General features: G+C 46.4%; 2 protein-coding genes and 1 non-coding gene across 3 annotated transcripts in view; 2 read left to right on the forward strand and 1 right to left on the reverse strand.

Moving 5' to 3' along the window:
• Positions 1-4,162: 4,162 nt before the first annotated feature.
• On the forward strand, positions 4,163-12,309 carry TBPL2 (TATA-box binding protein like 2). Its single transcript, XM_042869642.1, has 7 exons — positions 4,163-4,213; positions 7,118-7,524; positions 8,002-8,089; positions 8,669-8,760; positions 9,579-9,746; positions 10,572-10,630; positions 11,540-12,309. Exons 1-7 carry the CDS (start codon positions 4,163-4,165, stop codon positions 11,617-11,619), a joined length of 945 nt encoding a protein of 314 aa, XP_042725576.1. The 3' UTR covers positions 11,620-12,309.
• On the reverse strand, positions 4,246-4,317 carry TRNAG-UCC. The gene has a single exon. It is a non-coding gene; the product is annotated as a tRNA-Gly (tRNA).
• A 1,439-nt stretch (positions 12,310-13,748) lies between the features above and the next one.
• ATG14 (autophagy related 14) overlaps positions 13,749-27,148 on the forward strand; it is a 16,299-nt gene continuing 2,899 nt past the window's right edge. The window contains exons 1-9 of the mRNA XM_042871731.1: positions 13,749-13,972; positions 18,363-18,425; positions 18,545-18,587; positions 18,986-19,067; positions 22,332-22,569; positions 22,937-23,166; positions 23,629-23,746; positions 24,820-24,910; positions 25,013-25,098. Coding sequence (XP_042727665.1) covers positions 13,749-13,972; positions 18,363-18,425; positions 18,545-18,587; positions 18,986-19,067; positions 22,332-22,569; positions 22,937-23,166; positions 23,629-23,746; positions 24,820-24,910; positions 25,013-25,098 — 1,175 coding nt within the window. The remainder of the gene's footprint in view (positions 13,973-18,362; positions 18,426-18,544; positions 18,588-18,985; positions 19,068-22,331; positions 22,570-22,936; positions 23,167-23,628; positions 23,747-24,819; positions 24,911-25,012; positions 25,099-27,148) is intronic.

Raw genomic sequence — 27,148 nt, forward strand, 5'->3', positions numbered from 1 at the left:
AATGAAGAGGGGAGATTTAGACTGGGTATAAGGAAAAGGTTTCTTACAATAAAGGTGGTGAGGCAGTGGAGCAGGTTGCCCAAAGAGGTGCTCTGCCTCCAGAGATATTCAAGGTCAGGCTGGATAGGGCTCTGGCAGAGGAGTTGGTCAGGGTGGTCTTTAAAGATTTCTTCCAACCCAAATGATTCTATGATCAAAGATCGCAAGTGAGAAAGAGCAGGATCCAAATGGGAGTGAGGCTGCACTGTGCATGATTCCAGCTGGGCTCCTGTTTGCTTGGAACAGCGATGGAGATGCAATGCTCTGCAGCATTGCAGAGCCACACGTGCATGGCTTCATTACAGCTGAGCTAACAATGGTGCTGGGCAGCCTGCAGCAGAAGGGGCAGAGCGACAGAAACACGTCTATGTTAACAGCTAATTATGAGCATTGAGGCCCAAAAAGGTCGGAGGGAGGGTCGGAGTGTCTGCTGACATCTGGCAGTGGTTTGGGGAAGTCTGGTTCCTCCTGAGGTCCTTGTTGACTCAAGCATGCTGATTTGCTTGCTGCTAATCGGAGGAAGTGGTAACCAGGACTGACTAATCACCGAGCTGCACGCCCCGAGGACTCCTTCCATGTCAGCCACTGCATCTTGCTGAGCTGCCAGACAGCACTGTTTTATGGGGATTTCAGCAACCCATCAGCACTCTTTGCAGTGTTTGCATACAGCGAAGGCATTGCAGGTTGTGCTCTAATTCCTGCAGAACTTGCACCAAAGATGCCACGGATCCCAGCCCCAATTGCTCAAGTCTTCAGTGCTGCTGTGATCCCTGCAAACTAAATTCATAGAGCTCTGTTAGCACCTGCTACATGCACACCTCTGCTTTTCTGTGCAAACACGCATGACTGCTGTTACTATATTATTTCTCCAGACAGGGCTTAAAGGATCAGTATTTAATTGGAGGAGTAAGTTCAGGGTTTGAGACACGATGCTTGCATTAGAGCCATTTGTCACAAAACTTGGAGGGAAGCATCAGCAGTCAGATGATCCATTGCACGCTCACCTCATTTAAATGCAATTCAATCTACACAGAGCATTTGGCACAATATTTAGGGAGATGACTTAACAAAAGGCATTTCTGCAACCAGGTGTCTGATATATCCATGCGTGAGCTGCCCAAGAAAGCCTGTAGCCATTAATTGCTAGGTAGCAATTAAGGTGTCAGCCAATGTTTAAGGCTCCCATTTGCCTTTTCTAGCCATTTTCAAGGCAGCATAGAAAATAAAAATAGAGCAAAGTGCTTTCTTCTCCTCCACTCTGCAGTCCAAGTGTGAACCGTTCAGAGCGCGGCTGGGCAGGGAGAAGTGGATTTCTATGCAAACAACATACAGAAAGCCCTTAATCACTTGCTTCAGGCAAATAGGACAATTAAGTGCAGCTAACTGTATGGTTTTAAAGTCACCATTCAGTCTCTCAGCTGAGACAGATGGCTTTTTTTGATGTCGCTTCCTCTGGCATTCAGTGGAGGGTTTGGCAATCCTTTCCGGGTTCGGTTCTCAGCAACTCTCTGACATGGGAGTAGGCAGGGCTTTCATTGCAGACAATGTTCTGCAGAAGGCAGAAGAATGGCTCTTTTCCAGCCAGTTCACCCCTCTTCCCTTTGGCAGACGGGGATTTCTTCCCTGGGCCCAGAAGCCAACGCATACCCAGCACTGACCTCACGTCAGTCCCTACCAGGGATATGGGAGATGTGCAGAAATGCTGAAAGCAAACCTGTGCTTGCAGAGAGCCCAATCCCCTGCCACTGGCATTGGCAGGGAATAAGGGATATAAGTAAAAAGTTCTTTATGATAAGGGTAGTGAGGCACTGGCACAGGTTGCCTGGAGAGGTGATAGATGCCTTGTCCTGGAGACATTCAAGATCAGGCAGGATGGGCCTCTGAGCACCAAATGAAGATGTAGGTGTTCCTGTTCACTGTGGGGGATTTGGACTAGATGGCCTTGAAGGGCCTCTTCCACCCCAAACAGCTCCATGATTCTATGAAGGAGAGAACCTCAGGCTGCCTGGGACAAGGCAGAGGCCTCACCACTGGGCTGACGCAGGGCTGGACGGGTGATACTTTACACTGGGTGATACTTTACAGCCATCCTTCCCATCATCCAGTGATCCCATAAAATTAAACCGGACTCTGCCCCAACTTCTAGGCCTTGTGACTGCACTCCTGTAAGAGGGTCACTCCCAACTGACACAGAGCAAGCCACTAAAAGTCAAATCCAGTGGATCTGATTCTGTTCCTCTTTACACCGTCACAGCCCAATGATGACACACTTTAATTACTCACAATTAAATGTCAAATTACTCACCATTACTCATGGTGCTTTCTCTCCTTCCCTGAAATAAATGTAACATCTACTCTCTCCTTCACAACAAGCCTGGTCCTGCTGCTGGTACCAACATAGAGAGCAGTGGGGCAATTGGAAGATATTGCAGTGGGACATAACTTGCACTTAATAAATGGCTTTTCTTGGAAGGTGCTCTTGCTCTCAGCTGCTTTTTTATCTTCCTCAGAAGCACGGCTTTGATGGTGCAGGCAGTGAGGGCACCAGCAGATACAAGCTGCACCTGAGACACTCTGCTCCTCATAGACAATTACAGCTACAGAAACTTAGCAGGAAGCTCAGGTGAGCAGAAAGCAGAATGCTGCCAGCCATGGGCTTTTCATTCCCAAAGTGGTTCCTGAAAAAGATAAGATAAAGCCCAACCAGATTAACTACCTTCAGAGCAAGCAGCAAGACATTTAAGGGGTGCTAGAATAGGTGACCGATGAGAGCATTAATGAATAGAACAGGTAGAGCCTCCTTACTGACTTGCCCCATGCCCCTTCCAGCTTTTTGGAAATCTCCTGTGAATAGTACCACCCCATAACCAGATTGTGGCATCCAGATAATGCTGTGTGCAATGGAAACATTTAAGAGACAAATACATTGCTGGGAATAGCAGCTCTGCAGAGCTATCTTCTTGATCCAAGGAGGAATTGGGCTGATTTTGGGTGGTGCTGTGTGGAGCCAGGAGTTGGATTCTATGTTCCTTATGGGCAGCCCCTTCCCATTTGGGATATTCTATGACCATACAAAGAAGGATACTGAATTGCTCTTCAAAAAATGAACCCCACTCATCTCCAAGGGCTTCTGCTTGTCACTGCTGGTGTTAGCAAAGCATCACGGCATTAGACTGATGAGAGAATTAGTAGCACAGCTGTGTTAGCACCAGAGGAACACCACAGCCACCACAATGCTCCCAGTTCCCAGTCTGAGCGCAACCAGAGCATTCATTTGCTGGGAGAGCAACACAGTCCTGCAGTGCTATCTGCAACCACCAGGGAGCCCTTAGGGGACACTGCAGTTTTAGACATCGTGAACTGGTGCAAGCCAGCTTTACCGTCCCCTGTAGTCTAAGTGCAACTTCAGAGTCCCCTCCTTGCTCTGTCTCCTGTGTAAAGCACATGAACTCACTTGAGGCTGAATTTCACAGAATCATTGAAGTTGGGGTGAGAGGAATTTGGCACCTGCAAACCATCAGGGAAAGACAAGTCCCAAAAATGCCATAGAACCAGCTCAGCAGGCTGCACCAAGGAGACGAAGATGCTCATCAGTCACATACACTCTACTCTGTAGCTATAGGATGCAAACCTCATCTTTCACTGCCTTGGGGCAGTGAGAAGAGCCTGACAGCACCACCTAAAGCCTTTCTACGTGGGCTGAGGCTGCCCTGACAGTGAGGTGCTGCAAGACCAGCTGTACCCTATTACACCTGATGGAGCAGGTGGGCGAAGCTAAAGGCCTGCTGTACTTGCTCACTAAAAAGCCACAGCAAAAGGTGAGGCTTTATGTTTGCATGCTCTCCCTTCTCAGCTCTGGCTCCTTGCTCATCCACAACCCTACGGAAAGGCTTAGGCTGTGCCTGTATCCTGATGGGGAGCACCAGGCAGAACCCCAATTTCTCCAGCACATCCCCAAGGTGAAAATTATCTACCAGCCTGCTTGCAAAGAGTAAAAACAATGCTGGAGGTCACAATTCCCCTTGCTGTTCACCACCAGCTGTGCCTCTATGAGCTGCACCTGCTCCGGGGCTGCCCCGTGCTATAAAACTGTGGTTGGTGGGTAGCAACAGCTTTTGCACGCATGGAGGACGTCTCGCCACTGGAGCAGTACCTGGAGCACTGCGGCACGCAGGTATCTGGGGGGGGAGAAAAAGAAATACAACTTGCGTTGGCCGGGAATCGAACCCGGGTCAACTGCTTGGAAGGCAGCTATGCTCACCACTATACCACCAACGCTGTGCTGATGGTGCTTTTCTGCATGTGTTCAAATTGCAGAGCAGCAATTCCTGCTTGTTCTCTTTCCCCTGGGTTTCTTCATGCTTCTTACTTTCTACATTATTTATTTGTATGGGGGAAATGGAGGGTTCCTTCGGCCAAGAGCTACTGGGAGCACAAAGGAGCCTGTGCCCTTCTTGCACGAGACTGCTCTCATCTCCTGTGGAATAAACACTGCTACGCTCTAGCCTATGTGCAAGGAGGCTCAATCTCCTCATGCTGGCTGGTAAATGTATGTAAAAATCTTTTCCTTTCTGTTTAAAATGGCTCTCCTGGCTCCAGGTGGCTTCCTGTTGTTGCAGTTACTGCAGCAATAACAGAGTACAGGGCTGTACTTCTAGCTCTGTGTTTTCACAGCTCCCACAGTTACACATTTTTTCTCCTTTTCACCATTTTCAGGTTAGAAGCTAAGTTTTACCCACGCTGCTTAAATTCCGAGACCTCCTGGTAGCAGTCAGCAATGTATGTATCCCCATAAGGTGTATAACATGGGGAGGTAGAACTTGGATTTTACAGATAAAATGGAATTTTCTATTTCAAACCTGTTGAGATACTTGATAGTAGCAGTTATTTAGGATGCTATTAAAAAAAAAAAAAAGCCAGGTCTGATGCTAAAAGCAGCTGGATTTGATTTACAAATACCTGGGCTGCACAAACTACTGCAGCAGAAGTAAAAGGGCTCTTTTCCCCTCACACTGCCTCAAATGTGATGATCTCACACAGGATCAGTGTGGAGTTTCTTTTCTGGAGCTGCTAGGAAATGTCCAAAGCTATGTAGCTGATGGGGCCTTCAGTGAAGTTAATTAACCTGGAGTCTATAGCAATAACCCTTGGCAGCCAGCCCAAGGCAAACGTGGTTTTGTGCCCCTTCCACAGCCTCTGAGCATCTGTCTAACATGAAGACCATCTTCCCCAGCATTTAACCCTATAAAGACTTTTCCTAAAACAGTTGCAGGGAAGATTGGCTTTCTTTTTCTATCCACCTTAGCAGTTTATTTTGTTCCTTTTAGATTATATATTTTCCAGCTCACGCTTCCAATCCCCTTGACTGCACATCCACTAGCTTGTTTCTTTAAGCTATGCCTTCAACTGTTTGCTATTCATCTGTGGTTTTTTTTTACCTTTCTTTCTCATATTCTCTGATACCCTTTGCTATGTGTGAATAGTCCTGTATGCTTGCAGTGATAAGGCTTTTATGTGAACCATCTTCTGCTTGTTATGACTTACATGCATTGTGACTTTCTTAGACAAGTCCTATGGAGCTGAGTTTTAGTCTGCAGTCAATTCTTTTAGAGCTGCTGCTTGGTCTGTTGGAGGTCTTGCAGAGACATTCCTTCTATTGTTCCTGGGAGAAAAATATATTAAAATGCATATTCCATAATACACTGTCATTTCTAAGTAACTGCTTACTGCTCTAAAATGCTTGTATTTGACTTGGGTGCCTTATGATGTGCATCAGTGAATTCTGAGTGCTCTTGGGTCCTGTGCTGAAAAGGGGGGGCTGGGGTTTCCTCCAGCTGTGTTCTTCCCTGATGATCTCACCTGGGGCTCTGCATCTAGAAGCCGGTTCTAGGGCTGCTTTTGAACCCACTTCAGAGCTAGACCTCCCTGTATCTATTTACACTAAGAGCCCTCTGTGATGATTGCTCACTCACTGAGAGTTTCACAAGCTGTGAATGTTTTCTCTAGGCAGGCATCCTGCAGAGTAACTGGGCGCAGAGCACACAACTGCTAAGTGAGCTGCTGAGCACAGAGCAGCACTGGCTCAGGGCTGAACACATCAATCTGGAAACCCTTTTCCCTGCAGAGCTTGGGCAGTCACTGCCAACTGAAGGGGCTCCGCCTTGCATGCAGTTTCCTGTTCTGATTTGTGCTCGGGTTTCCAAGCCCTTTAGGCTCTCAGTGCTTGAATTGCCTAAATGAACACAAAACCCTTTGTACAGACAGCCCAAGCTGCCACCTGCTGTGGCAGGTGAAGTCACCTTTTTGAAAGAAGCTTTCCTCTGACTTCAGGCTTGTGGCCCCAATGAAGGAGGGAATGAATTCTTCCCTGAACTCTTGCCTTCTCAATGACATCATGCCTTTTAAATACTTCTAATTCCTTTTTTAAACGACGCTGATAAAGGAGCGCGTTAGTATGCAAGCATTTGCCTGCAGATACGTGGTGTGCTGTAATCACTTGATCTGGGGAAGGATGCTGGCTTTGGCTGCGTCTCGCTTGAATTAGTCTGGTAACCTCCAGCAGCTGAATGCTTAATTTGCTCACGGGTCCGTGAACTGCTGCCCTCTATTGCACAAATCCAACACAACGCTGACGCTGTCCGTTGGTAGGAAAAGGAGGAGTGTTACAGAGTGAGAGCAAGGCAGAAAGTGCTCGTGGTCCTCCCTGGAAAAACTCGGGAGCAATTCTGTGAGCTACGTGCAGAACTGAGGTATGGCAAAGGCTCAGTGTCACCGCCGTTCCTCCAATCACTGCTAAAGGTATTCAGTATTTCTCAATTTGAGGCATCAGCACAGTGCTCTGGACTGCCTTTGGGGTGTAGTGGGGAAATGTGCACCTCCACCAGGAAAAGTTATTTAGGTTCTATATGCTAACAGCCAAGCAAATGATGGTTTCATACCCTAAGGCTCTTCTTTGCTATAATACTTGAGGGAAAATGATGGAAAGCTAGATGAATAGAGAGAGAACCTAAGGTAGTCTCCCAGTTGAAGTCAGTGTTTTAATACAACATCCTTATTGATGTTTTTTTCTCAATTCAAGGATGACCTCTCTGCCAGTCCCCAGCTGTTTAATCCTATGAGCCCCTATGACGTGGACCTTCCAATTCAAGTAGCTGAAGATGTAGCATTTGGTTCTCAATTTAATCAGCCCAAAGAGCTTCCTGCAGACTTCTCCTCCGTGGACCTCAGCTTTCTTCCAGATATTACCCAAGATAACAAAGAACAAAAGCCATCTGAAGATGGTCATGAAATGCAAGGAGGGCTCAACGGATCAGTGCCGAGAAATGAGGACAGAGGGATCTTCATGGAGGAAAGCAGCCCGTCGTACCCAGGTGCAACCCAGCCAAGCCCAGGAGAACCTGGTGTGTGTCCTCCCCTGACACCAATGACTCCTATGACCCCAGTGACACCTGCATCAGAGAGCTCTGGCATAGTTCCTCAGTTACAGTAAGTTGATGTTGCACATGTAGCATGAGAAGAGCAGTACCATCCTCACAGTACCACCATCACTGACTCATCTCTGTTAAAGGCTGGAGAAAATACAGAGTAGCTTACACCTGTAAAGACAAATGTACTCTTTCCTTAGGAGAGCTCTAGGAAGTCTGTAAACACTCAGCAGTGGTGCAATTCAAAGCTGTGAATTACTTCAGTGATTTAGTTACTGGAAGACAAATAAATGTAGTACGTTGGGACTAATAATTTTGTATCTGGTTATGTTTCCTCTTCTGAGAAATTAATTTTGGTATTGAATGGCTACAGTTTGGCAAAAGTAGCTTAGTGCTGAAGTGGGAAAGTGGTGGGCAGCAAATTAAACGTTGGCAACTGTTAACAGGGCTGTGACTCCACATTAGCTGCTAATAATTTTGGGGTTTTGCTCTGTAACAGCTTCTTTCTGCAATATGACAAATCTTTCTCATTCTTCAGGAATATTGTGTCAACTGTAAACTTGGCTTGTAAACTAGATCTGAAGAACATAGCTCTGCATGCCAGAAATGCAGAGTATAACCCAAAGGTAAATCCTGAGGGCTGAGCTTTATTCCTATTCCTATTCCCTTCTCTCAGTGCTGCTGGACTCCAATATACAGATGCACCCTGAGCTTCATCCCTTTTCTAACAGCACTGTCTTGACCTACAGCCCTTGCTGGGGGAAAAGAAAGATATGTCCAAAAGCTAAAAGAAGGGGAATTACTTGGGTCAGAGTGGTATTGTGCATCTCTATGCTGTAGAAATGGACTGGGAATAAGTGGGGTTCATGTAGGTGACTCCAGGCTCAGTAAAATTTAGGTTTAGTTGTTCTAAATGCCCAAGTCATGGGTGGAGGGAAAGTGTAATAATTTCAGGGTGGTCAATAAATCCTTTTGCAAAGTAACTGCATGCAGTGCTGAGCTCTGTGGTAGTGGGAATTCTTTGAAAGAACGAACAGACGTGGTACTGAGGAAGGGTAGATGTGGCACTGAGGGACACAGCTTAGTGGGCACGGTGGGGTGGGCTGGGGTTGGACTTGGTGATCTTAGTGGTCTTTTCCAACCTTTGTGGTTCTGGTTCTATGATTCTTTCAGCTTGACTCTGAGGTTTGCCTTTGAATTTCTAGAGGTTTGCTGCTGTGATCATGAGGATCAGGGAACCACGAACGACGGCCCTTATCTTCAGCTCGGGAAAAATGGTTTGCACAGGAGCAAAAAGGTACTTCTTTCTTTTACCTCCTCAAAGGTCTTTCAGCTGTACCTGTTCTTCCTCAGCTCAGCCTTGTTTAAATTACCTAGCAAAGGGTTTGCTATCAACTGCAAGAAAAATGAAGCACTAGTCCTGAAAATGTTTTCTTTGTGGCAGGAGTTCTGTAATTACTGACCTGCGTGCTTCTGCCCCTGAATATAGATTACCTGAGTAGGTATTAGCAGAAAAGCTGCTAAGATGCCCAGGAGTTGTTAAGGGGTTATTTGCATTTCTCACTGACTTTAAAGTGAGTTGAGATGTAACTTGTGTCTGTCAAGTTTCTTTGGTGTCAGCTCACTAGACGACACATATGCCTGTAGTGAAAATGGGGGCTGGAGAAAAGCAAAGATGATTTCTGTACTCTGAAGGCCCTGCTCTCAAATTCAGCAGCTGCCTCAATATGTTGTTCTTCTTTAAGACTCTAAACTGCCCGTGAGATGATGCACTGACTCATGGCTCAGGAAACCTCTTCTCCAACCCCCACCTAGCTGGATGGCCACATTGATATCTGTGGTCTCCCTCCTGGATCAGCCCTAATTGAAGGGATGAGATAATGCTGCAAGGCATTACTTAAACAGTGGAAATCCTTGGTGATGTGCTCATATAAACCACAGGAAAATGAGCACCACAGCACGCTATTCTTTATAGCTCACTGAAGTGCTTCTGGGGATAAGAGCTTACTATTTCGAGCAGCAGCAGAGTAGCATGGTGGTGGCTCTACGTGGAATTCCAGCTTCAGAGCAGACGAAAGCCCTCAAGGCTGCTTCCTCCTTCTGCTCTTCCCTCAGTGAAGAGCAGTCACGGCTCGCAGCAAGGAAGTATGCACGTGTGGTGCAGAAGCTGGGGTTCCCTGCTAAGTTTCTGGACTTCAAGATCCAGAACATGGTGGGGAGCTGTGATGTGAGGTTCCCCATCCGACTGGAAGGGCTGGTTCTCACCCACCAGCAGTTCAGCAGGTACGTGGGAGAGTGGGTTATGGCTCCATGGAGCTTGGAACGTTCTTTGTAAGCTGTAAAGAGGCTCAAATTCTGGAGCCTGGCAATTTAACGTAATAATTAACTGAGTAGTGAATATCAAGCGTATCTTTGGCTCACCAGAACTGGTTCAGCAGGCAAGAAGTGGCTGTAAATTCCACATACGGATAGCAAGGCATGCTTTCTGCACTAACTCCTGTTCTGAGCAGGGCTCCGGCCAAAGTGACCCTTGGCTTAATTACAGTAGTGGTACGGTTGCAGTAAAGCCTACAGCAGTACGATAGCAATGAACCCATCTTGAACTTCCTTCCCTGTGCTGTTTGCTGCTTTCTCCTTGTAGGATGTCTAAGAGCAGCTAATGACCAACATTTTGTGTCTCCTATTATTGCCAAGTCCGATGCTAAAGCTCAGAGGGAGACTGCAGACCACGTACAAAAGGAAAAAAAAATAAATATTAAAAAATAATAATAAATAAACTTAAATATTATTAAAAATAATTCAGGTTTAATTGAGGCAACTCTTAAGCTATTTGAACCTATGGAAAATGGGATTCATAAGTCTATAACAGTAAGCACAGGGCACTCCTACCAGCTCTGCTGGGGTTTACTACATTTCTGTTCAGGATATTTAGACTTTGACCTGTCTTTTTCTGGGTAGCTAGCTATAATCTGTGGGTTTAGATTCCTGCTAGTATAGTCATAGAGCATTTCATCATGCAACACTGAAACAGCACTTGCATTTCACTAATTTTACCTGCTTGTTTTCAAACAGCTATGAACCTGAACTATTTCCTGGCCTTATTTATAGGATGGTCAAACCGAGGATAGTGTTGCTCATCTTCGTGTCTGGAAAAGTTGTTCTGACTGGTAAGTGGTCTCGTATTATCTGTAACTGAGAGCTACTACATCCTCTGAGGAAGTGTTTAAATTGAGCATACCGATGTCATATCTTGCTGCAGTAAAGCCACTTAGCAGTCTTTCTGATGCCTACTGCTGCTTATCTGTGTTTTCTGCAGATAACAATGTTGGTATTGTTGCACTAGAACCTCATGTTGCTTTGTGTAGTGTCTCAAATTTCCATGTCATTAAACTCGAGTGTCTTTATTCAAAGCATAATGCCTCATGGCTGCAAGGAATCCCACCAGGAGCCTGATGTGCCAGTACTACTCACAGTTGCTTAAATATGAGTATCACAAGCAGCAATTGAGAACTGGACAGGAAGTAAACTTAAAACACTTCACTGGCAATGTATACTTAGGATTATTAGAGGAAAGGGTGGAGAAGTAAGAGCCTGTTCCAGATGGTTTGGCAAACTCGTGACCTAACACAGTGTAAAGAATACAAAACGTCTTGGAATTGGAGGAGTGGAGCTCTTTAACTGTGGATGAATTTCCACTATGGGGAGAAATCTCTCCGTTTCTTTTTCCGCCTTGCTTCTTATCAGGAGGCAGAGCTGTTATGGTTAAGCAGATAAAACCATGATTCTTTGCAGCTGCATTACTTCAAAGCTAATGTATGACACTTTCAGGAAGAACCTTAAGCCTCAGCTTAAACAAAACTAGTCCAGTCTTACAGCAAGCTAGAGATTGTTGTTTGTGAGGTAGCAGAAGTAACAGGGTGGAAATTCTTCCTCCAGTTTTATCAATGTTAGCTTAAATTTGCTTTTAAACTCTTGTTTCTTCATGGTGTGCAATCTCATCGTTAGGTTTGAAGTGCATTCAGTTGCTCTCAGTACTGTTTCTTACCTTTTTTTTTTCCCCTCAAATGTCTTTACAGGAGCAAAAGAGCGTTCTGAAATCTATGAGGCATTTGAGAACATCTATCCCATTCTTAGAGGTTTCAAGAAAACATCATGAAGCAGCCTGAAAAGTAGATAGAAATAACGTATGGGTTTGTATTGCTAAGCATGGAAGAGAGGTCAAGGCTATTCCTGGACCCAAATGTATAGATGTGGAGGATGAAAGTGATGTTATTGTGGATGCTATAAATGCTGATCCCTTCCTACAGTTTGTGAAATGTTTTTTGCTTGCAGATTTGCTGTCCATAATTCACTTTGGTTCTGACAACTTCTGTCAGGCAGAGAAACTTACCAAACCAATGTACCTTTAACAGCATGCATAATAAGGTTGCATTTAGTTTGTAGTTGAAACCTTCTGCCTTTTCCCTGTTGAACAGGCAAACTGACACTACACTTCAAACCAACCGGCAACCCAGCTCCTGCAATGTTGTATTTTCATGCTGACTCATTCAAATTCAAAATACATTTGTTTTTTTCTATACTACAGCTTACAAAATCCAGCATGACTTTATTTCAGTGTTTGGAAGGCAGTGACTGCAGAGGACACCGGACTCCCTCTGATCACACAGGTTGGATCAACTGTTGTGTAACGGTGCTGGTGTTCCCTTAGCAGAGAAGATATTGAAGGGCAGTGCTGGAACACATTCAGAAAGGGGGCTTGCTAAGCTAATTGATTAATTGGTCATGGCACGGGTTTTAACAAAATGCTGCCTGTTTGTGTTACTGAACTCTGATCAGATGATGACTGATCAGGAACAGCCTTTAAAGTGGACTTGAGGAAAACACAAAAAAAGTCCTGGATGCTCAGGGCTTAATTATGAGTTATTTAACTAGATAACGGCAATGAAAGCATTTGGTGATTTTTGCAGCTGATGCTGTGGGGCTCTTCCACTTTCCTCAAGTCAAGGCCTTCTTTGCTAGAGGTGTCTCTCTCAGGTGAAACGAGTAGGAAGAGTGTAGAGATGATTCCTTTACTGTTCTGGTCTCTGCTACGATTCTCTGGAAGCGAGAGTGCTTTTTCTTGTCTCAGAACAGAATTTTGGTGCTGCTGGGCCTCATCTCCTCCCCTTGTTTCCTGCTGAAGATGGGACAGATCTGTCAGTAAGCTCCCTGAGCCGCTAGAGGTTGCTATTTGATGATTTAAGCGCAACCTAAGCTAAAAGCTGCCTGTCCTCAGTAGAAGCATACAATGTTGGCAATGGTTTAATGCAGGACAGAGTACCTGTCATGTCTTGCTGCCACCAGCTTATTTCTGATTTGGAGAGGCAGTGACTTCAGTGTGTCTGCAATCTCACTCAAGTACTTTTATAACTTTGCTCCTCCGGAACAAAAAGCTTGGAAAACTTCATGCACTTCCTTATGATAAACTGGTCTCAACTGCCTTATCAGCTTCTTTGTCACAAGCAAACTGTGGGTTTCCACGCTCAAATCTATTCTAAACAGAGACTGACTTTTCTGTTTGCTTTCCAACACTGCAGACTTTCCACCGCTGTGGGCTGAACTTCTGTTTGCGCTGTGGCTGTTAAAGCTGATAAGCATGATTTAGCAGAATCCTTGCAAGTGAAAAGCAACAACCTGCTCGTATTGGTGTTTGGAGATGGCTTATCTGAGATGAGAAAGAAAACTGCTTTTTTCATCAAGAGCTGCATAATTTCACCAGTAAAATCGGCACTCTTCTAAGAAGTGCGGAAAGAGCTTGGAGATAAGAAATGGGCTCTGTGTCTTCTCAGAGCTGCTGATAACCTCATGTTTGCTATGGTAACTCGTCTTAAAAACAAGTATTGCTGTTCTTCAGTTTGAGATGATTTCAGACTGAAAGAGGGGAGATCTAGGCTGGGTATGAGGGGAAAGCTGTTAAGAACAAGGGCGGCGAGGCACAGGGTGCCGGTGATGTCCTGCACACACCGGGGTTCGGGCTCCGAGCGCTGACGGAGCTGTGGGTGTCCTGGCGCTGCGGGGAGCCGGGATCGAAGGTCCCTTCTACCTCCAACTCCGTGATTTTATGATCCTGTTGTTTGTTTAACCGTGCCGTCGGCTTGCGGAGCGACAGCGCTAAGCGCTTACGCGCCAATTCCCGCTCCCTGTGAGGAGCGCGGCTCAGCCCGCCCCGCTGCCTCAGCGCCGCTCCCCACAATGCCCCGGGCCGACAACAAAGTCCCACGTGACCGGCGGCGCGCCGAGCCCATCATGGCGTCTCCCAGCGGCTGCCGGCCGCAGCCTGGCGGGCAGGGCGGCGGCGGCGGCATCGGGACCGGACCGGGGGTTCTGCGAGGCGCCGAAGAAGACGCCGAGGGGCTGTATGTGGCGGTGGAGCGCTGCCCGCTTTGCAACACCACCCGGCGCCGCCTCACCTGCGCCAAGTGCGTGCAGGGCGGGGACTTCGTCTTCTTCGACGGCCGCGACTCCGAGAGGTAGCGGTGTGGGGGGGTAGGGGGGGGGAGGCGGTGTTCTGTGCTGTGAGGGCGGGGCGGCCCTGAGGTGCCCGGTGGATGGGGCCCTGTTTACCAGCGGTGGTTTGTATCGTTAGCGGCTGCTGCGAGTGATTCCTTGTGCTATTTCGGGAAGGTTGGTAAGCGGGGCGTTGTGTGGAAGGTCCTCACGCCCGACGCCCTTCACATCTGTCTGCCAAATGTCAGAACGGCGGTGCCTTGCTGCTTCCCTCGGCTCTGCAGCTGACCCAAGCAGCTCTTTATGCCAGCAGGCGTTTAATGCCGTTAACTTTTTCTATAGCTGTTTGCTGGTAGTCTGTACGATTGGATGATGATGTGCCAGTCTCACATTTAAACAAACGTGAGAGTCTGAAGCGAAACCCAAATACCAAAAATCGACTCATGCCTCCATCTGTATCCACACGAGCAGACCCTTAATCCTGGCTAAGGTGCATTACAGCCAATGGGAGTGGGCATAAAGGTGTCTGGTCTGGTACTAAATGGGAGGTTGGTGGCCCTGCATGTGGCAGGGGGGTTGGAAATTCATGATCCTTGAGGTCCCTTCCAACCCTGGCCATTCTGTGATTCTGTGTCAGCCTGCAACGTTCCAACTGTGGACTGCAACTTGTTGGGGTTTCTTTGTTTTTGTGTGACCTGGAACCACAAACTGTTCTCTCTGAAGTTGATGGAAAACTGTGTGTCTGTGTGAGGCTGCCCATGGTTACCTGTGATTTCCACAGAAATCTTGTTTTGGGCATTTGGAATATAAAGCAAGTACTTTGTGTTGCCCTTGTGCATACTAAAGATTTTGGCTAACCTTCAGGCTTCACTGAAGTAGCAAAGCCTCAATCATCCTGCATTAACCGAGGCACAAGGAGTTCCTTAACCCACTGGAAAACCAAAACTGTATAGGTGTAGTCCTGGCCAAGGTACCAGAGGCAACAACAGCTCGTCTTAAAAACAAAACAAAAAAAAAACAACTCTCATCTTCCTCCTATTTCTCACATGGGGCAGGGTCAGCTCTTCTACCTGACTGCTCTCACTGCATCTTCCTAAGGTGCTTTAACCATCCTGTTTAGCTTTGTATGTTTAAGCTGCTTTGCTTATTTGCAAGAATAATTTCCTGTGGGTTTTTTCCCCATTTTTTTTTTTCTTTCCCCTTGGTCTGAGTGCAGTCTTCTGTCCTGTACCCCCTGGATTTGGTGTCTTGCTGCTCAGAGCTTTTCTAACAGAAACACAGCCGTGCATAGCAGCTTTGCATTCACAAATAAGGGAATGACATCACATGAATAGCATAAGGCCAGTTGATTGCAGTAGGAAAGTTTGCCATGGGGACAATGCTTCCTAAAGCTTGGATTTCTTGTTCTTTCAAAGCTTTAGAATTGCTGATGGTTTAAAACCGTGCTTGAAATGTGTTATCCGTGCTGGATAATTAATGTTTGAATGACTGATAGTGAAGTAAAGGAATCACAGAATGGCCTGGGTTGCAAAGGAGCGCAGTGCTCATCCAGTTCCAACCCCCTGCTGTGTGCAGGTCACCAACCAGCAGCCCAGGCTGCCCAGAGCCACATCCAGCCTGGCCTTGAATGCCTGCAGGGATGGGGCATCCACAGCCTCCTTGGGCAGCCTGTGCCAGTGCCTCACCACCCTCTGGCTGAAAAACTTCCTCCTAAAGTGGGAGGAGAGAGGGAGAACCAGCCCTCATCTCAGCAGTCAGCTGCATTGCAGTGAGGGGTTTCCATGCATTCCTTGGGCAGTGAGCACAGGCAGGAGCGACCTTTGCAGCCCGGCAGGGGCAGCTGCAGGCACGGGCTGAGCACAGGCTGTGTTTGCTGGCAGCGTTCTGTGTTTGGTCACTTGATGCCTTCGAGTGGGACGTGGGTTAATTTTAGCTGGGAGTTATGACCTGGATGGGGTCACAAGAAGGGTTGCTCTGGGGAAGCTGCTGGGATTGCTGTCAGAAACTGCTTTGGGATGCACAGGGACACCCATACCTCCCACACTGGAGTCCTCCAGGCTGGAGGGAAGTGTTGTTGCCTCTCTGTTCTTAAAGAGTATTCTGTAGTATCCAGTGATGTGGCACTTTGGATTTTCTTGTGTATTTTTTCCCTGGTGAAGGTAAATATTTTAATATTCTAACAGCAAGTATCTGCTTTTCATTAGATGATTCTGTGTGCTAAAAGCTGCAGTAAGGTTGAAAATCGCACCCTGTGTCTGTGAGGAGGAGCTGTTAAGATTAATTATTGAAATAGGACTATAATTAAGGATGAGCAGTCCGGAAGTCCTGCATTAAATAATCGCTGGCATTCTTCCTTTCATTAGCAATGTGCTGTACATTACACCAGCATCTCAGTGCTAATTTCAGCCTGGAGACTCTTTCCTCACAGGAGCTTTTTCCCTCTGCCATAGGCAGAAGTCCTCAGAGTATGTATTCCAAGCATGTGGACTTGCTTTGCTTTGTATTTCTGCAGGTAACAAAAAACAAAGACAACACAGTTGTGGTGTCTGAGGCTGCCTGCCTGATTTCTCCGGGCAAAAATCGGTGGCTTTTTGCAACAAAAGGGTTTTATTGGAGAGAATTGGTACAGCACTGCCACAGCTGCCCTGGGGATGGTGGGTCACCCTGCATGGAGGTGTTCCAGAACTTTGGAGATGTGGCACTTAGGGACGTGGGCATGGTGGGGTGGGCTGGGGTTGGGCTGGAGATACACCATGCAACACAATTAAAAATAGGGCAATATAAAGAAATTGAAATGTTTGCTTTAGGAGGAAGTTTTTCAGCCAGAGGGTGGTGAGGCACTGGCACAGGTTGCCCAAGGAGGCTGTGGATGCCCCATCCCTGCAGGCATTCAAGGCCAGGCTGGATGTGGCTCTGGGCAGCCTGGGCTGCTGGTTGGTGACCTGCACACAGCAGGGGGTTGGAGCTGGATGAGCACTGTGCTCCTTTGCAACCCAGGCTGTTCTAGGATTCTATGAGAAACCTGCTGAAGGAGTTTGCAGGAGCTGCTTGACGCAGCTGCTAAAGTGCGTGGTGAGCTGGAATCTTTGCAGCCCCCCCCAAATATTGCCACCTTTCCTCCTTACGAAGAACTTCCTTTAGTCCCAAATTCTTGACAGATCGCTCACCTTTTTGCTGACGTGATGGACGTGATTCAGGTAATGGCATTGAGTCAGACTCTGTGCCCATAGGAAAACAAGCACTGCCAAATTTGCTCAGCTCTCCCGGTGCTGAGTGCTGTGTTTGTGGGCTGAGCTATTTCTGCCTTTAGCTCAAGGTTGGAGGTGCTGGTGGTGTGTGTGCTGCTGTGTGTAAACACACACTGGTGCAGCTTACATGGTGAGAATGCATAGAAGGAGACAGGGGAAGATGGACTGATGGATGCTGAGCCACCAGGCTCTGGTTGCACTGCATTCCTTGGGTGCACACGTGGCCTCAGGCCCCTGTTCCAGCACCTGCCATTGGGTTGGTGCTGGTTTGGAAGGAGAAGGGATACTTCTGGCCTGCAGACTCTGAGGGCAGCAGACAGAATTTCTGTTGTTTTAATGTTTTTAATGTGATTGCATACATCATAAAGCCATGGTTGGGGTCCACACTTTCAGGTTTGGGCACTTTGAGAAGAGGAATGAAGCATTTTGAGGTTTAATGTGAAATCCAATCCACGGGAGGGAGGGAGAGGTCCCAGACGCCACCCAGCCAAGCTCACTCACTGTGTAATTCCTTCTAAATAAAGCTGAGATGTCCCTGAAATAGAGGGCTGGGTGGGGATGTGTGTGAAGCATTTAACTTTTTATTAGGGTGCTCAAGAAGTGCAGAGATGTGGATCTGAGGGATGTGGGCACTGGGCTGGGGGGGATCTTGGAGGTTTTTTTCCAACCGTGATGGTTGGAACCTATGGAGGCAAGCAGAACACAGCTGTTGTATATCCAGGGGAAGGAAATGCAGGAACCCTAAAAGAATACTTGCTCCTGATTGGTTACTGTCAGCTCCCATGGCTCAGACCTGCACCTCAAGCAGGCACTTGGGTCATGGGCTTGTGATGCCTACAAGTGCTTGGTAGGAATAAGTAGGAATCGGTGCACCTTATTGCTGCTGCTGGTACAAGGAGTTGGATGTCATTTAGAAGCCTTAAGTGAGAGCTCTCCTATGGGGCACCATTGCTGAGTATAGTAAGAGGTTCTGTTGCTATCCCTGGGAGATGGATGCTATACAGTTCTGCAGGAGTTCCATACATTTAGCTATTTACTTCCAAGGGTTGAGAGAGAATTCAGGTTTAGAGACACCTGCAAGCTTCAGGCTTTTTACTGTTTCAGGCAACTTACAATGCCAAAAAACTGTGCAAAAACTGGAATAAAAGCATTTAATCTCTTCCAGGTTTTCAGACAAGAAAGAAAGGCTGATGCATCTGAAGACCAAACAGAGAGAATTCCAAAAACAGTAAGTTGCAGTCATTAAGTGAAAGTAAATTCCTTTAGAAGATCTCTCTGATGCACTGCTGCTGGAGACAGATGTAGTCCAGATAGTCAAATAACTTTCATTCATGTTTTTCCCCCCAGTGTTTTGAAGGCCATGGAAGGCAAAGAGATAACTGATCAGCTGGTGAGTTATTCAAAGCTTCCCGTAGTTTCTGAGCTCTCTGAATTGCTGGATCACATTCTTTCAAGTTACATTTTACCTCGAGGGCGTTGCCTTGCTTTCCTAAAAAGCCTGTTGTAAGCAAAAGCAGAATCAGCTCTGCAAGTGCCAATACGCTTCATTTTTTACTAGGTATTATTCCTTCAGTAACTTATTATGCTGATTGACTTTAAGCTAAGCCTTCTACTTGTTCATGGCTTTCCTCTGTGCCGAAAACAGTACGTGAAATGTTTATGTGTTGCTCTGAGCCGATGCAGAACGTCCTGCTCCTTTTGCACCAAAGCTGCTGGCTTCGTTGTTAATCATTAGTCAGTGCATTTGAGACGGTTTGTGCCCTATTGCTGCTGAACCTTCTTTTTCAGAGATGGAAAATAATGTCGTGCAAGATGAGGATCGAGCAGCTGAAGCAGACCATTTGCAAAGAGAACGATGAAATGGCCAGACGTGAGTAGTGCCCTGCTTCTCTAACGTGCATAACTGCGTCTCAGGGAGCAAAAATTCAACTGGTTTGGATTTGAGGGCCAGCTGTTAAAAATAGCGGATTTCCAAGGCAAATCAGCGAGTGGATTTCAGCCTTTTTATGCTTGGATGTTAATTAGCAAGCAGTAGGCATTATGCAGCTGGATGGAGATCATTTTGCAACGGCTTTAAAAGTAAATGCTTAGCAGCCTATGAATTTCTCCCTGGAGATGGTTTTATTCAGTGCAGCGTTCCTGATCACTTCCTCTTGATAAAGAGCAGCAAACAGCTCTGCAGCTGTTATGGATTTCACATAGCTGATGAATTTTAACCCACACCTGTCTAGAAATCCCAAATTCCTGCTTGAGTAATACTGTCATTGCTGTATGGCACGAGCTGGAGAGTTGCTGACATTCAGCAGCTTCAGTCGTGAAACTCGTTAAGCATTTTACTCAGGAGAGATTTGTAGTGTCATTTTTCAGGAGAGGACGTGCAGCTCCTCAGTCTGCTCCTTATAACCTCCATGCAAAGGTGAGATGGGAAGCATATGCCAAAACACACTGACTGAATCAGGGGTGCTGTGATGACTTCAGATTCAAGAGGAGCCATATGAGAAGTGGTAGCACGGTCATGTAACTGAGAATAGTTATAAAAGAATGGCACAGGCTAGCATTAATAACATCCAAACCAGCGAGGTGCAGGATGGTTTTGTAGTTGGGAGGATAGATAGTCACAGTAAGAAACATATGATAAGAAAAAGATGAAGGACAGGTGAGTCTGTTAGTTAAGAGGAAAGTGAATTCAGCACCTTCTTGCTTCTAACAAGGAAAACGTGATCAGGTGTTGAACCAGATTAAATTTTACATCGTGAGAGGACTGCAGGGCAAGGAAAGAAATCAGGCAGTTAAAGGTTGTTTTGGTTATGTTGATGCAGCCTTATCAGATTCACTGTAGGGAACTTGAGGAGCGGGCAGTGGAGCACTTGAGAACACTTGAGGTGGAAAGAATGTCTGAAGGAATAGAGTGCAAACAGCATCTGTTGTCAGAGGATGGATGGAGGGGGAACCTTAAACTGATGACAGTCACCCTCTTGTAATCTTACTGCATTGTAGGGACACAGAAAATAGCAAAAAGTGATGCCTGCTTTTAATTAAGAATGGGTCAGGCTGAATTGACCCCTTCTCTGGAGTCAGGTGCTGTAGTGGAGGAAGCAAAAGATGCAAACATACCTTGTCTTTGGGCTCTGCCCCAGACTACCTCACGAGCAAGCAAATAAATACAGACTGGATGTAATCACAGAAAGACTGCATTCAGAGAGAGGTGATGCTTGTCAAACCAAGGAGGTGAGATGGGCAGGGCTCCACAGGGAACGGTTCCTGGCCCAGTTGTCTTTACTGTTTTCCATAATAGCTTTCTCAGTAGCACAGAAAGTGGAATGGAGGAAGCCAAGGGGGATGACAGCATGAACTCTGTGCAGAATGGGATCAGATTCAAAATCGTGCAGATAAGTTGATCGAATCATCTGAAATGAAGGAAGTTAAGACCACGTTGTTTAAGAAAGAGAAACTATAACCTCATAGCAGGGAAAGGTGGTAGAGTTTGACAGGACAGAATGTGAGGAACTGCAAATTAAATAAAAAATACCAATGAAGTGCTGTTCCAGAAAGGTTCGGACCTCATTCTGAGTTATACCAAGGTAGGCTTTGTATTTAAGAAGGAAGCAATTATCCTTCTGTTCTCTGCATCAGTGCTGCCTCAGTGGGAGCCTGGAGCCTAATTTGAGCAATTGAAGAAAGATATGAATCAACTGGAGAAAGTCCAGGAGGAAACATCAGGAATAAAACACAGAGTGGCTACAGAAAAACGGTGTTTGGTTTGCTTTGCTTTGCTTCTTTAAAAAAAATAATAATAATAATAATAAAAAAATGAAGAAGAGCAGTTTCCAGGGACCAGTTAGGGAGTGAAGCTCCTCCACCTTTCTGTTATTCTCAGAAATAAATACTTACATGTTCTTAGTCTGCAGCTCTTACTGTTTACCTGATGAATCCATGATCTGACCTGACTCTTTCCCAGCCAGCCTACCGTTGGCTCAGTAGACCCAAAAGGAACTCTTGCAGTGAGCAGCCAACAATTCCTTCAATTGCTGTGCTCCCCTGTCTGGGAAAGGTAGCAGCCTGTGTGCATTGAGGCAGATAGAACTGCTTGGATGTTTTCTTGATTGTCTTTTCAATGGCATATAATGTAGTTCCTTCTTGGAGCAGCAGAAGCCACAAAACATTCTTACTGTACCTCTGGTCTCCTCTGTGCCTTGCAATCAAAATATATCAGAGGAGCAATGTCAGGGCTTACTGCCTGCCTTCTGTGCGAGGGGCAGTTGTCCCATTTCTTGATTACAGGGAAGTGAGCGCTCTGCTGTGTGCAGGGCATGACTAATGCTGCTTCCTTTCAGCCATAAAAACCGGCACTGAGCACTAGAAGGGGGCTCTTATTCAAACTAGGGTACATTAACATTTCTCCATACGTATTTGGAGACGTTTTCCTCTGCTTTTGAACGACGGAGGCGGTGAAGTCACCCTCTGCAGCACCATATGTTTGTGGAAGCGTTGCTGCAGTGAATTATTTTATAGAAGAATCAGCAGATGCTCTTGCAGGAATTTTTTTCCAGCTCTTTGTGTGCCTGCTGCATGGAGTGTATTTGGACAGTCGCAGCATTTCATAAGCACAAGCACATTTGCCATTTTGTGCTAAGGAGAGGATTGTGCCACTGGGATGCAGGAGCTTTACGAGGCCATACGTGAGCACAAAGCCCAAATAATGTATGTTAATAGGAGCAGTGGTGCCAGAAATCGTGAGTGGAGATGCTATCTGCTCTTGATTTTGGCTGCAAGCAGCTCATGCCTGTTTGGCCAACACCATGCAAGCATGTAGAGTCAAGCAATTTCTGTCACGATGATTAGCGTAGAAGCTTAATTAAGCTGTGAAATCTTGGCTTTTCTGTTCCAAATCCAAAAATAGCTGGGTAAAAGATAGGGAGAGATTAATCCCAATGTCAGTCTCTTTGGAGCTCTTTAGAAAAGATTAGAAAGTTGTACCACTTAGCAGCTGGAGAGCGTTAATAGCGAGGCAGAGTTTCTGTTCTAAGCCGCTGTGGATCTCATTGGCTATAAATATTAATAAAGCTTTTCTCAGGCTTACTGCAAGTACCTCGCAGCTCCTTTTCCTAGCTAACATCTGCTGCTGCCTTCACAGATGCAGAGGGGCTTCTGAGAATTAAAGAGGAGAACCAGAAGCATTATCGCAGGGCTCAGCGGCATCAGGAGAAGAAGGAGAAGATCCAGAGGCACAACCGCAAACTGGGGGACTTGGTGGAGAAAAAAACCTACGACTTGAAAACCCAGCACGAACACCTGGCAAAGCTGCGCCGGACGCACATCCTGGAGCTAACGTCAGTCATATTTCCCATTGAAGAAGTAAAGACAAGCGTGAGGTACGCAAGGCTCGTCCTTTTGGCCTTGTTTTTCCTAGCTTTGGACAGCCAGGTGTGAGCTGTGTGAGTCTGAGCTCAACGCCGCGGCTCCCTGAGCATCTGTGGGGAGGGAGGAGGTGTTTCCCAAAGGCGTTGGACCTGAAGACCGCAGTGTAAGAATCTGAGAGGTCTAAGCTGTGTGTCCACTCTTGAAATAGATGATAAAAAAAGGCAGAACGGAGTAGTGTGGCGATGGAGGAGCATAGCAGGGCTGTTTCTACAGGTGTTCTGCTCTCTGAAGTCTGGCTGCGTGCCTGCCAAGCACACTGCTGACTGTATTTTTTTTAAACTAACTTTAAAATGCTCTGTTCTTCCTTGGGTGCTGCAGGGATCCTGCAGATGTGTCTTCTGAGAGCGACAATGCTATGACCTCCAGCACTGTGAGCAAGCTTGCAGAAGCCAGGAGAACCACGTATCTCTCTGGGAGATGGGTGTGTGATGACCACAATGGGGACACCAGCATCAGCATCACAGGGCCTTGGATAACCCTTCCTAATAACGGAGACTACTCAGCATATTACAACTGGGTTGAGGAGAAGAAGACTACACAAGGACCAGGTAAGGAGAGAGGTCTGGTGAGGCGTCTGGGATGCTCCAGAAGTCGTAGAAGTTGCAGCTTTGAATGCCAGCAGAAAGCACTGGGGATCAGTAGCCCGGCCCTTTGGTTCTTTCCTGGGCAAACCTGAGTCACAAGTAAAGAAACTCCAGTACAGGGAGTACAGTACACTGCCAGCCTCCTTTGCAGGAAATGCTCATTGGGACACGGTGCAAAGTAATAGAGAGATAAAGTTAATTATTCACAGTTTTGACATGGTTTGCATGCTTATCGATTTAACAGGAATTCCAAGGATTACTGTTTTGTACCAATTTCTGACAGATCTCACTGTAAATGATTGCTGCATTCAGGCAGCTCTCAGTACTGACAAATGACATTTCCAGAGGAGACTTCAGAAATGCATTAACACACCCACTGAGGCTTCATTTAAAATGAGACTTTCATGCTGTTTTTATTCCTTTTAGATATGGAGCACAATAACCCTGCTCATACCATCAGTGCTGCACTGTGCTATGCAACCCAGCTCGTTAACACTTTGTCTCTCATACTTGATGTAAATCTTCCCAAGAAGCTCTGCAACAGGCAAGTAAATGCAAGCCTCTGAGAAGATGAATCAGTTACCAGTGCTGAATAACCTTAATTCAGTTTGGTTTTGTGAATGAAGTCATTGCTTGGAACAGCCTTTATGGTAATGGCTGATGGCTCACAGATTTTTTTGTGCCATTTAATTTCATGGGGAGGTCCAGTAGGAATTTAGACTGCAGTTAATCCTCCCTCCCTCCTTTTCTACCTTCTGAGAGCACTGACCAGCCATTCAGAAGGACAACCTTCTAACCACCTTAGTCAGCATCCTCATATTGGAGTGAAATACAACAGTGTGTGAATAGCACTTTTCATTTGATCAGACCCCACTGTGCTTTACGAAATAGCAGCTCAATTCAGCAGCTCTTAGTCATCCTGAACAGCTCCACTGCAGTAAGAGATGTAAAATGGGACCTTGTGATATGGTATGACAGCAGTGTAATTCTCTCTGGATTAAAACACTGGTGGGGAATGTAGCTGGCTGCCAGGTATCTGGGAGTGTGTAAACCCAGCTGTGATGAAAGGCACCATTGGGTTTTTAGTGCCTACACAGAGCAGATGGGACCTGTACAAAAGTAATTCAGAGGAAGCTGTGAGCTTGGTTTGTCTTCCAGGGGTTTCAGCTGTACTGCTGAGATTCTTCTAGTGTTTAAACAATCACAGAATTAGAATCATAGAATCATTAAGGTTGGAAAAATACCACTAAGGTCATCTGGTCCAACTGTTAGCCCATCACCACTGTGCCCAGTGGAGCAGTGATTGCCAAAGTGAGGACACTGGTTGGGTAGGATCCCTGCAGGTTTTCTTGTGCTATTATTTGGTTGTTTAGTCTCCACAGGACAAAAAGATTGGGAGCAGGGAAATGAGGCAAGATTTAAAAGGAGAACCAAAACAATTTGGCTGTGTTGAAACCTTGAGTTTGCATATGGTTCACATCAGCTGTCCTGGTGAAACCACTGAGGCTCGGGCAAGCCTTGTTTGCTGATAAAATGCTAACAGAGAGAATGCTGATGGCTGTAGTAGGTGTCACAGCATTTTTTGTGTGCATGTGTGTGTATGTGGTCCTTCAACAGTGAGTTCTGCGGGGAGAATCTCAGCAGGCACAGGTTCACGCGAGCAGTGAAGAAGCTGAATGCTAATATCCTTCACCTCTGCTTCTCTCAGGTAAGGGCAATGCACATATGGATCCTTTGAATAGCTTTTAACTTCCCAGCTGCAGGTTTCCTCCAGTAACTGGTTGTCTTTTTCTCACCTTCTCCGTGGCAGCATGTCAATTTAGATCTGCTGCACCCACTGCACACGCTCAGGAACCTCATGTACCTGGTCAGCCCAGACACTGAGAACTTGGGCAGGTAAGAAAAGCATATAGGAACATAAGTTCCTATAGACTGCACACAGCAGTTTTATTATTATTAGTTATTTATTTTCTTCAGCTTAAGAAAGTTAATACTCATTTCCTCTTGGGATAATCCAGTCAATTGAGGCTGAGGCAGTCTGCAAATGTTTGTGAATTCTACTCTTTTACTCACCCTCAAATGCACCAATGCTTTGACATCCCCTTTTCCACTCTGTTCTGGTGTACAGCTCTAGCCTGACTTTAGAGCCTGCAGTGTCACTGTGTCTTCAGATTGATGTTCTTTGGGTATACCCCTACTTAGTCAGCCCAAACATACAGGGAGCCAACTTAGCTCACTGTGGAAAAACTGATGTACTTGTCTGCAAACAGGCAGGGCAAGAAACACCCAGAAAGTGAAGAGCTGTGTCCTGGGAAGGACGCTGAAAGGGATGTGAGAGCCACAGTGGGCAGAGAGCTAAACCTGATGGGTGCCGGTGATGTGAAGTAGAAAGGCAGAGCAGAGAGATGGGTCTCATTTCTCTGTGCAATTCACAGGAAATAGAGGCTGTGCATGGCTTTGTGGTCCTGCAGAGACCACAAGCACCACTGAAAGCAAAGAGTCAGGGCTGGGTTGAAATGAGGTGCATGCTTTTAACACAGAGATTTAACTTCCAGCAAGAACGGAGTTCTTTATTTCCTTGTGTCTTCTTGTCAAGGCGGGATGAGTTCTGCAATGGATGTGTTCATCAGGCAGGATTCAATGGGGGATATGGAATGCAGTGGCCTCTGTTAGAGAGGAGGTCACAGCAGATGATCTCATGGTCCCTCCTGGCCTTAAACCCGATGACTCCCTTCTTGTGTTGCCTTGTTAAGCAAAATGCTGTGCCAGAGGGCAGTGCTCCCATTCCTTTCTGTATGATGAAAGAGTTTACCTCCAGTTTCTTGGCTGTCTGCAAGGTCTGCAGCAACTAGCTGTTGTCATTTTCCTTCAGACTTCTAGGCCTCTAGTTGCCTGATGGCCACCTTTATAAGCTAATATTTTCACATATGTATAATTTTACCAAGCTTTAATTGTTCAGGTTAACATTTCCTGTGCTAAACGGCTGCTTCAGGCTGCTTCTCCATGTAAGGTTGGAGAACCACCATTAACTGTGCTAAATTCTTGCTCCTGTCTCACTGAGAACCCGAAAGACCTTTGTGCTTTGGAATTAGATTTGTTTAACAGAGACTCTGCTTGTGGGGAACCAGCTTTCTCCTGCCTTTGTGAGCACCTCGCTTCGTCTGACAGTGTCTCAAAGGCCTCTGAAACTCTGCAGGTGCTCTGGATTATCATAGAAATCCTTTGAGTTGCAAGGGACCCTTCAAGGCCATCTGGTCCAACCCCCCTGCAATGCACAGGGACACCCTCAGCTCCACCAGGTGCTCAGAGCGCATCCAGCCTGACCTCGGGTGCCTGCAGGGATGGGGCACCAGCACCTCTCTGGGCAACCTGTGCCTGTGCCTCACTACCTTTATTGTAAAAACGTTTTTCCTTATATCTCATCTAAATCTCCCTTCTTTTTAGTTTGAGAAACCATTTTCCCTCATCCTATCACAATAGACTCTGCTAGAGAGTCTGTGCTCTTCTTTCTTATAGCCTCCCTTTAGATTTTGACTCACCACACTCTGTTGTAAGGCTGTGGGACTGGGCAGAGTGCAGTTGCTTCTATTACCAGGCAGTGGCAGCAGGGAACTCAGAGTCGCTCCCAGCAGAGCTGGGTTTGGCTGGGACATCTGGAGATCTTATCTGAAGCCCCACTCGGAGCAGAATGAACTACAACCAGTTACTGAGGACCAGCTTTGAGTATACTGAGGGGGGCTTTGAGTATCTCCAGTGATGGAGACTCCACAACCTGTCTGGGTGAACAGTTTTATCACTCTCACGTGAAAAAGAACTGCAGCTCTTGCTTGAGGTGAAGTGCTGCTATGGACAGTCTCTGTTAGGGAGTTGTGCCAACCATCTCCACAAGCTGTAAAGCACAGCCTTCCCTGCAGCCTTCCCTGCAGCCTTCCCTGCAGCCTTCCCT

This window comes from Lagopus leucura, unplaced genomic scaffold, assembly GCF_019238085.1.
Source record: "Lagopus leucura isolate 7727_CA_CO unplaced genomic scaffold, USGS_WTPT01 Super-Scaffold_1, whole genome shotgun sequence".
In the NCBI taxonomy this organism is placed as follows: Eukaryota; Metazoa; Chordata; class Aves; order Galliformes; family Phasianidae; genus Lagopus; species Lagopus leucura.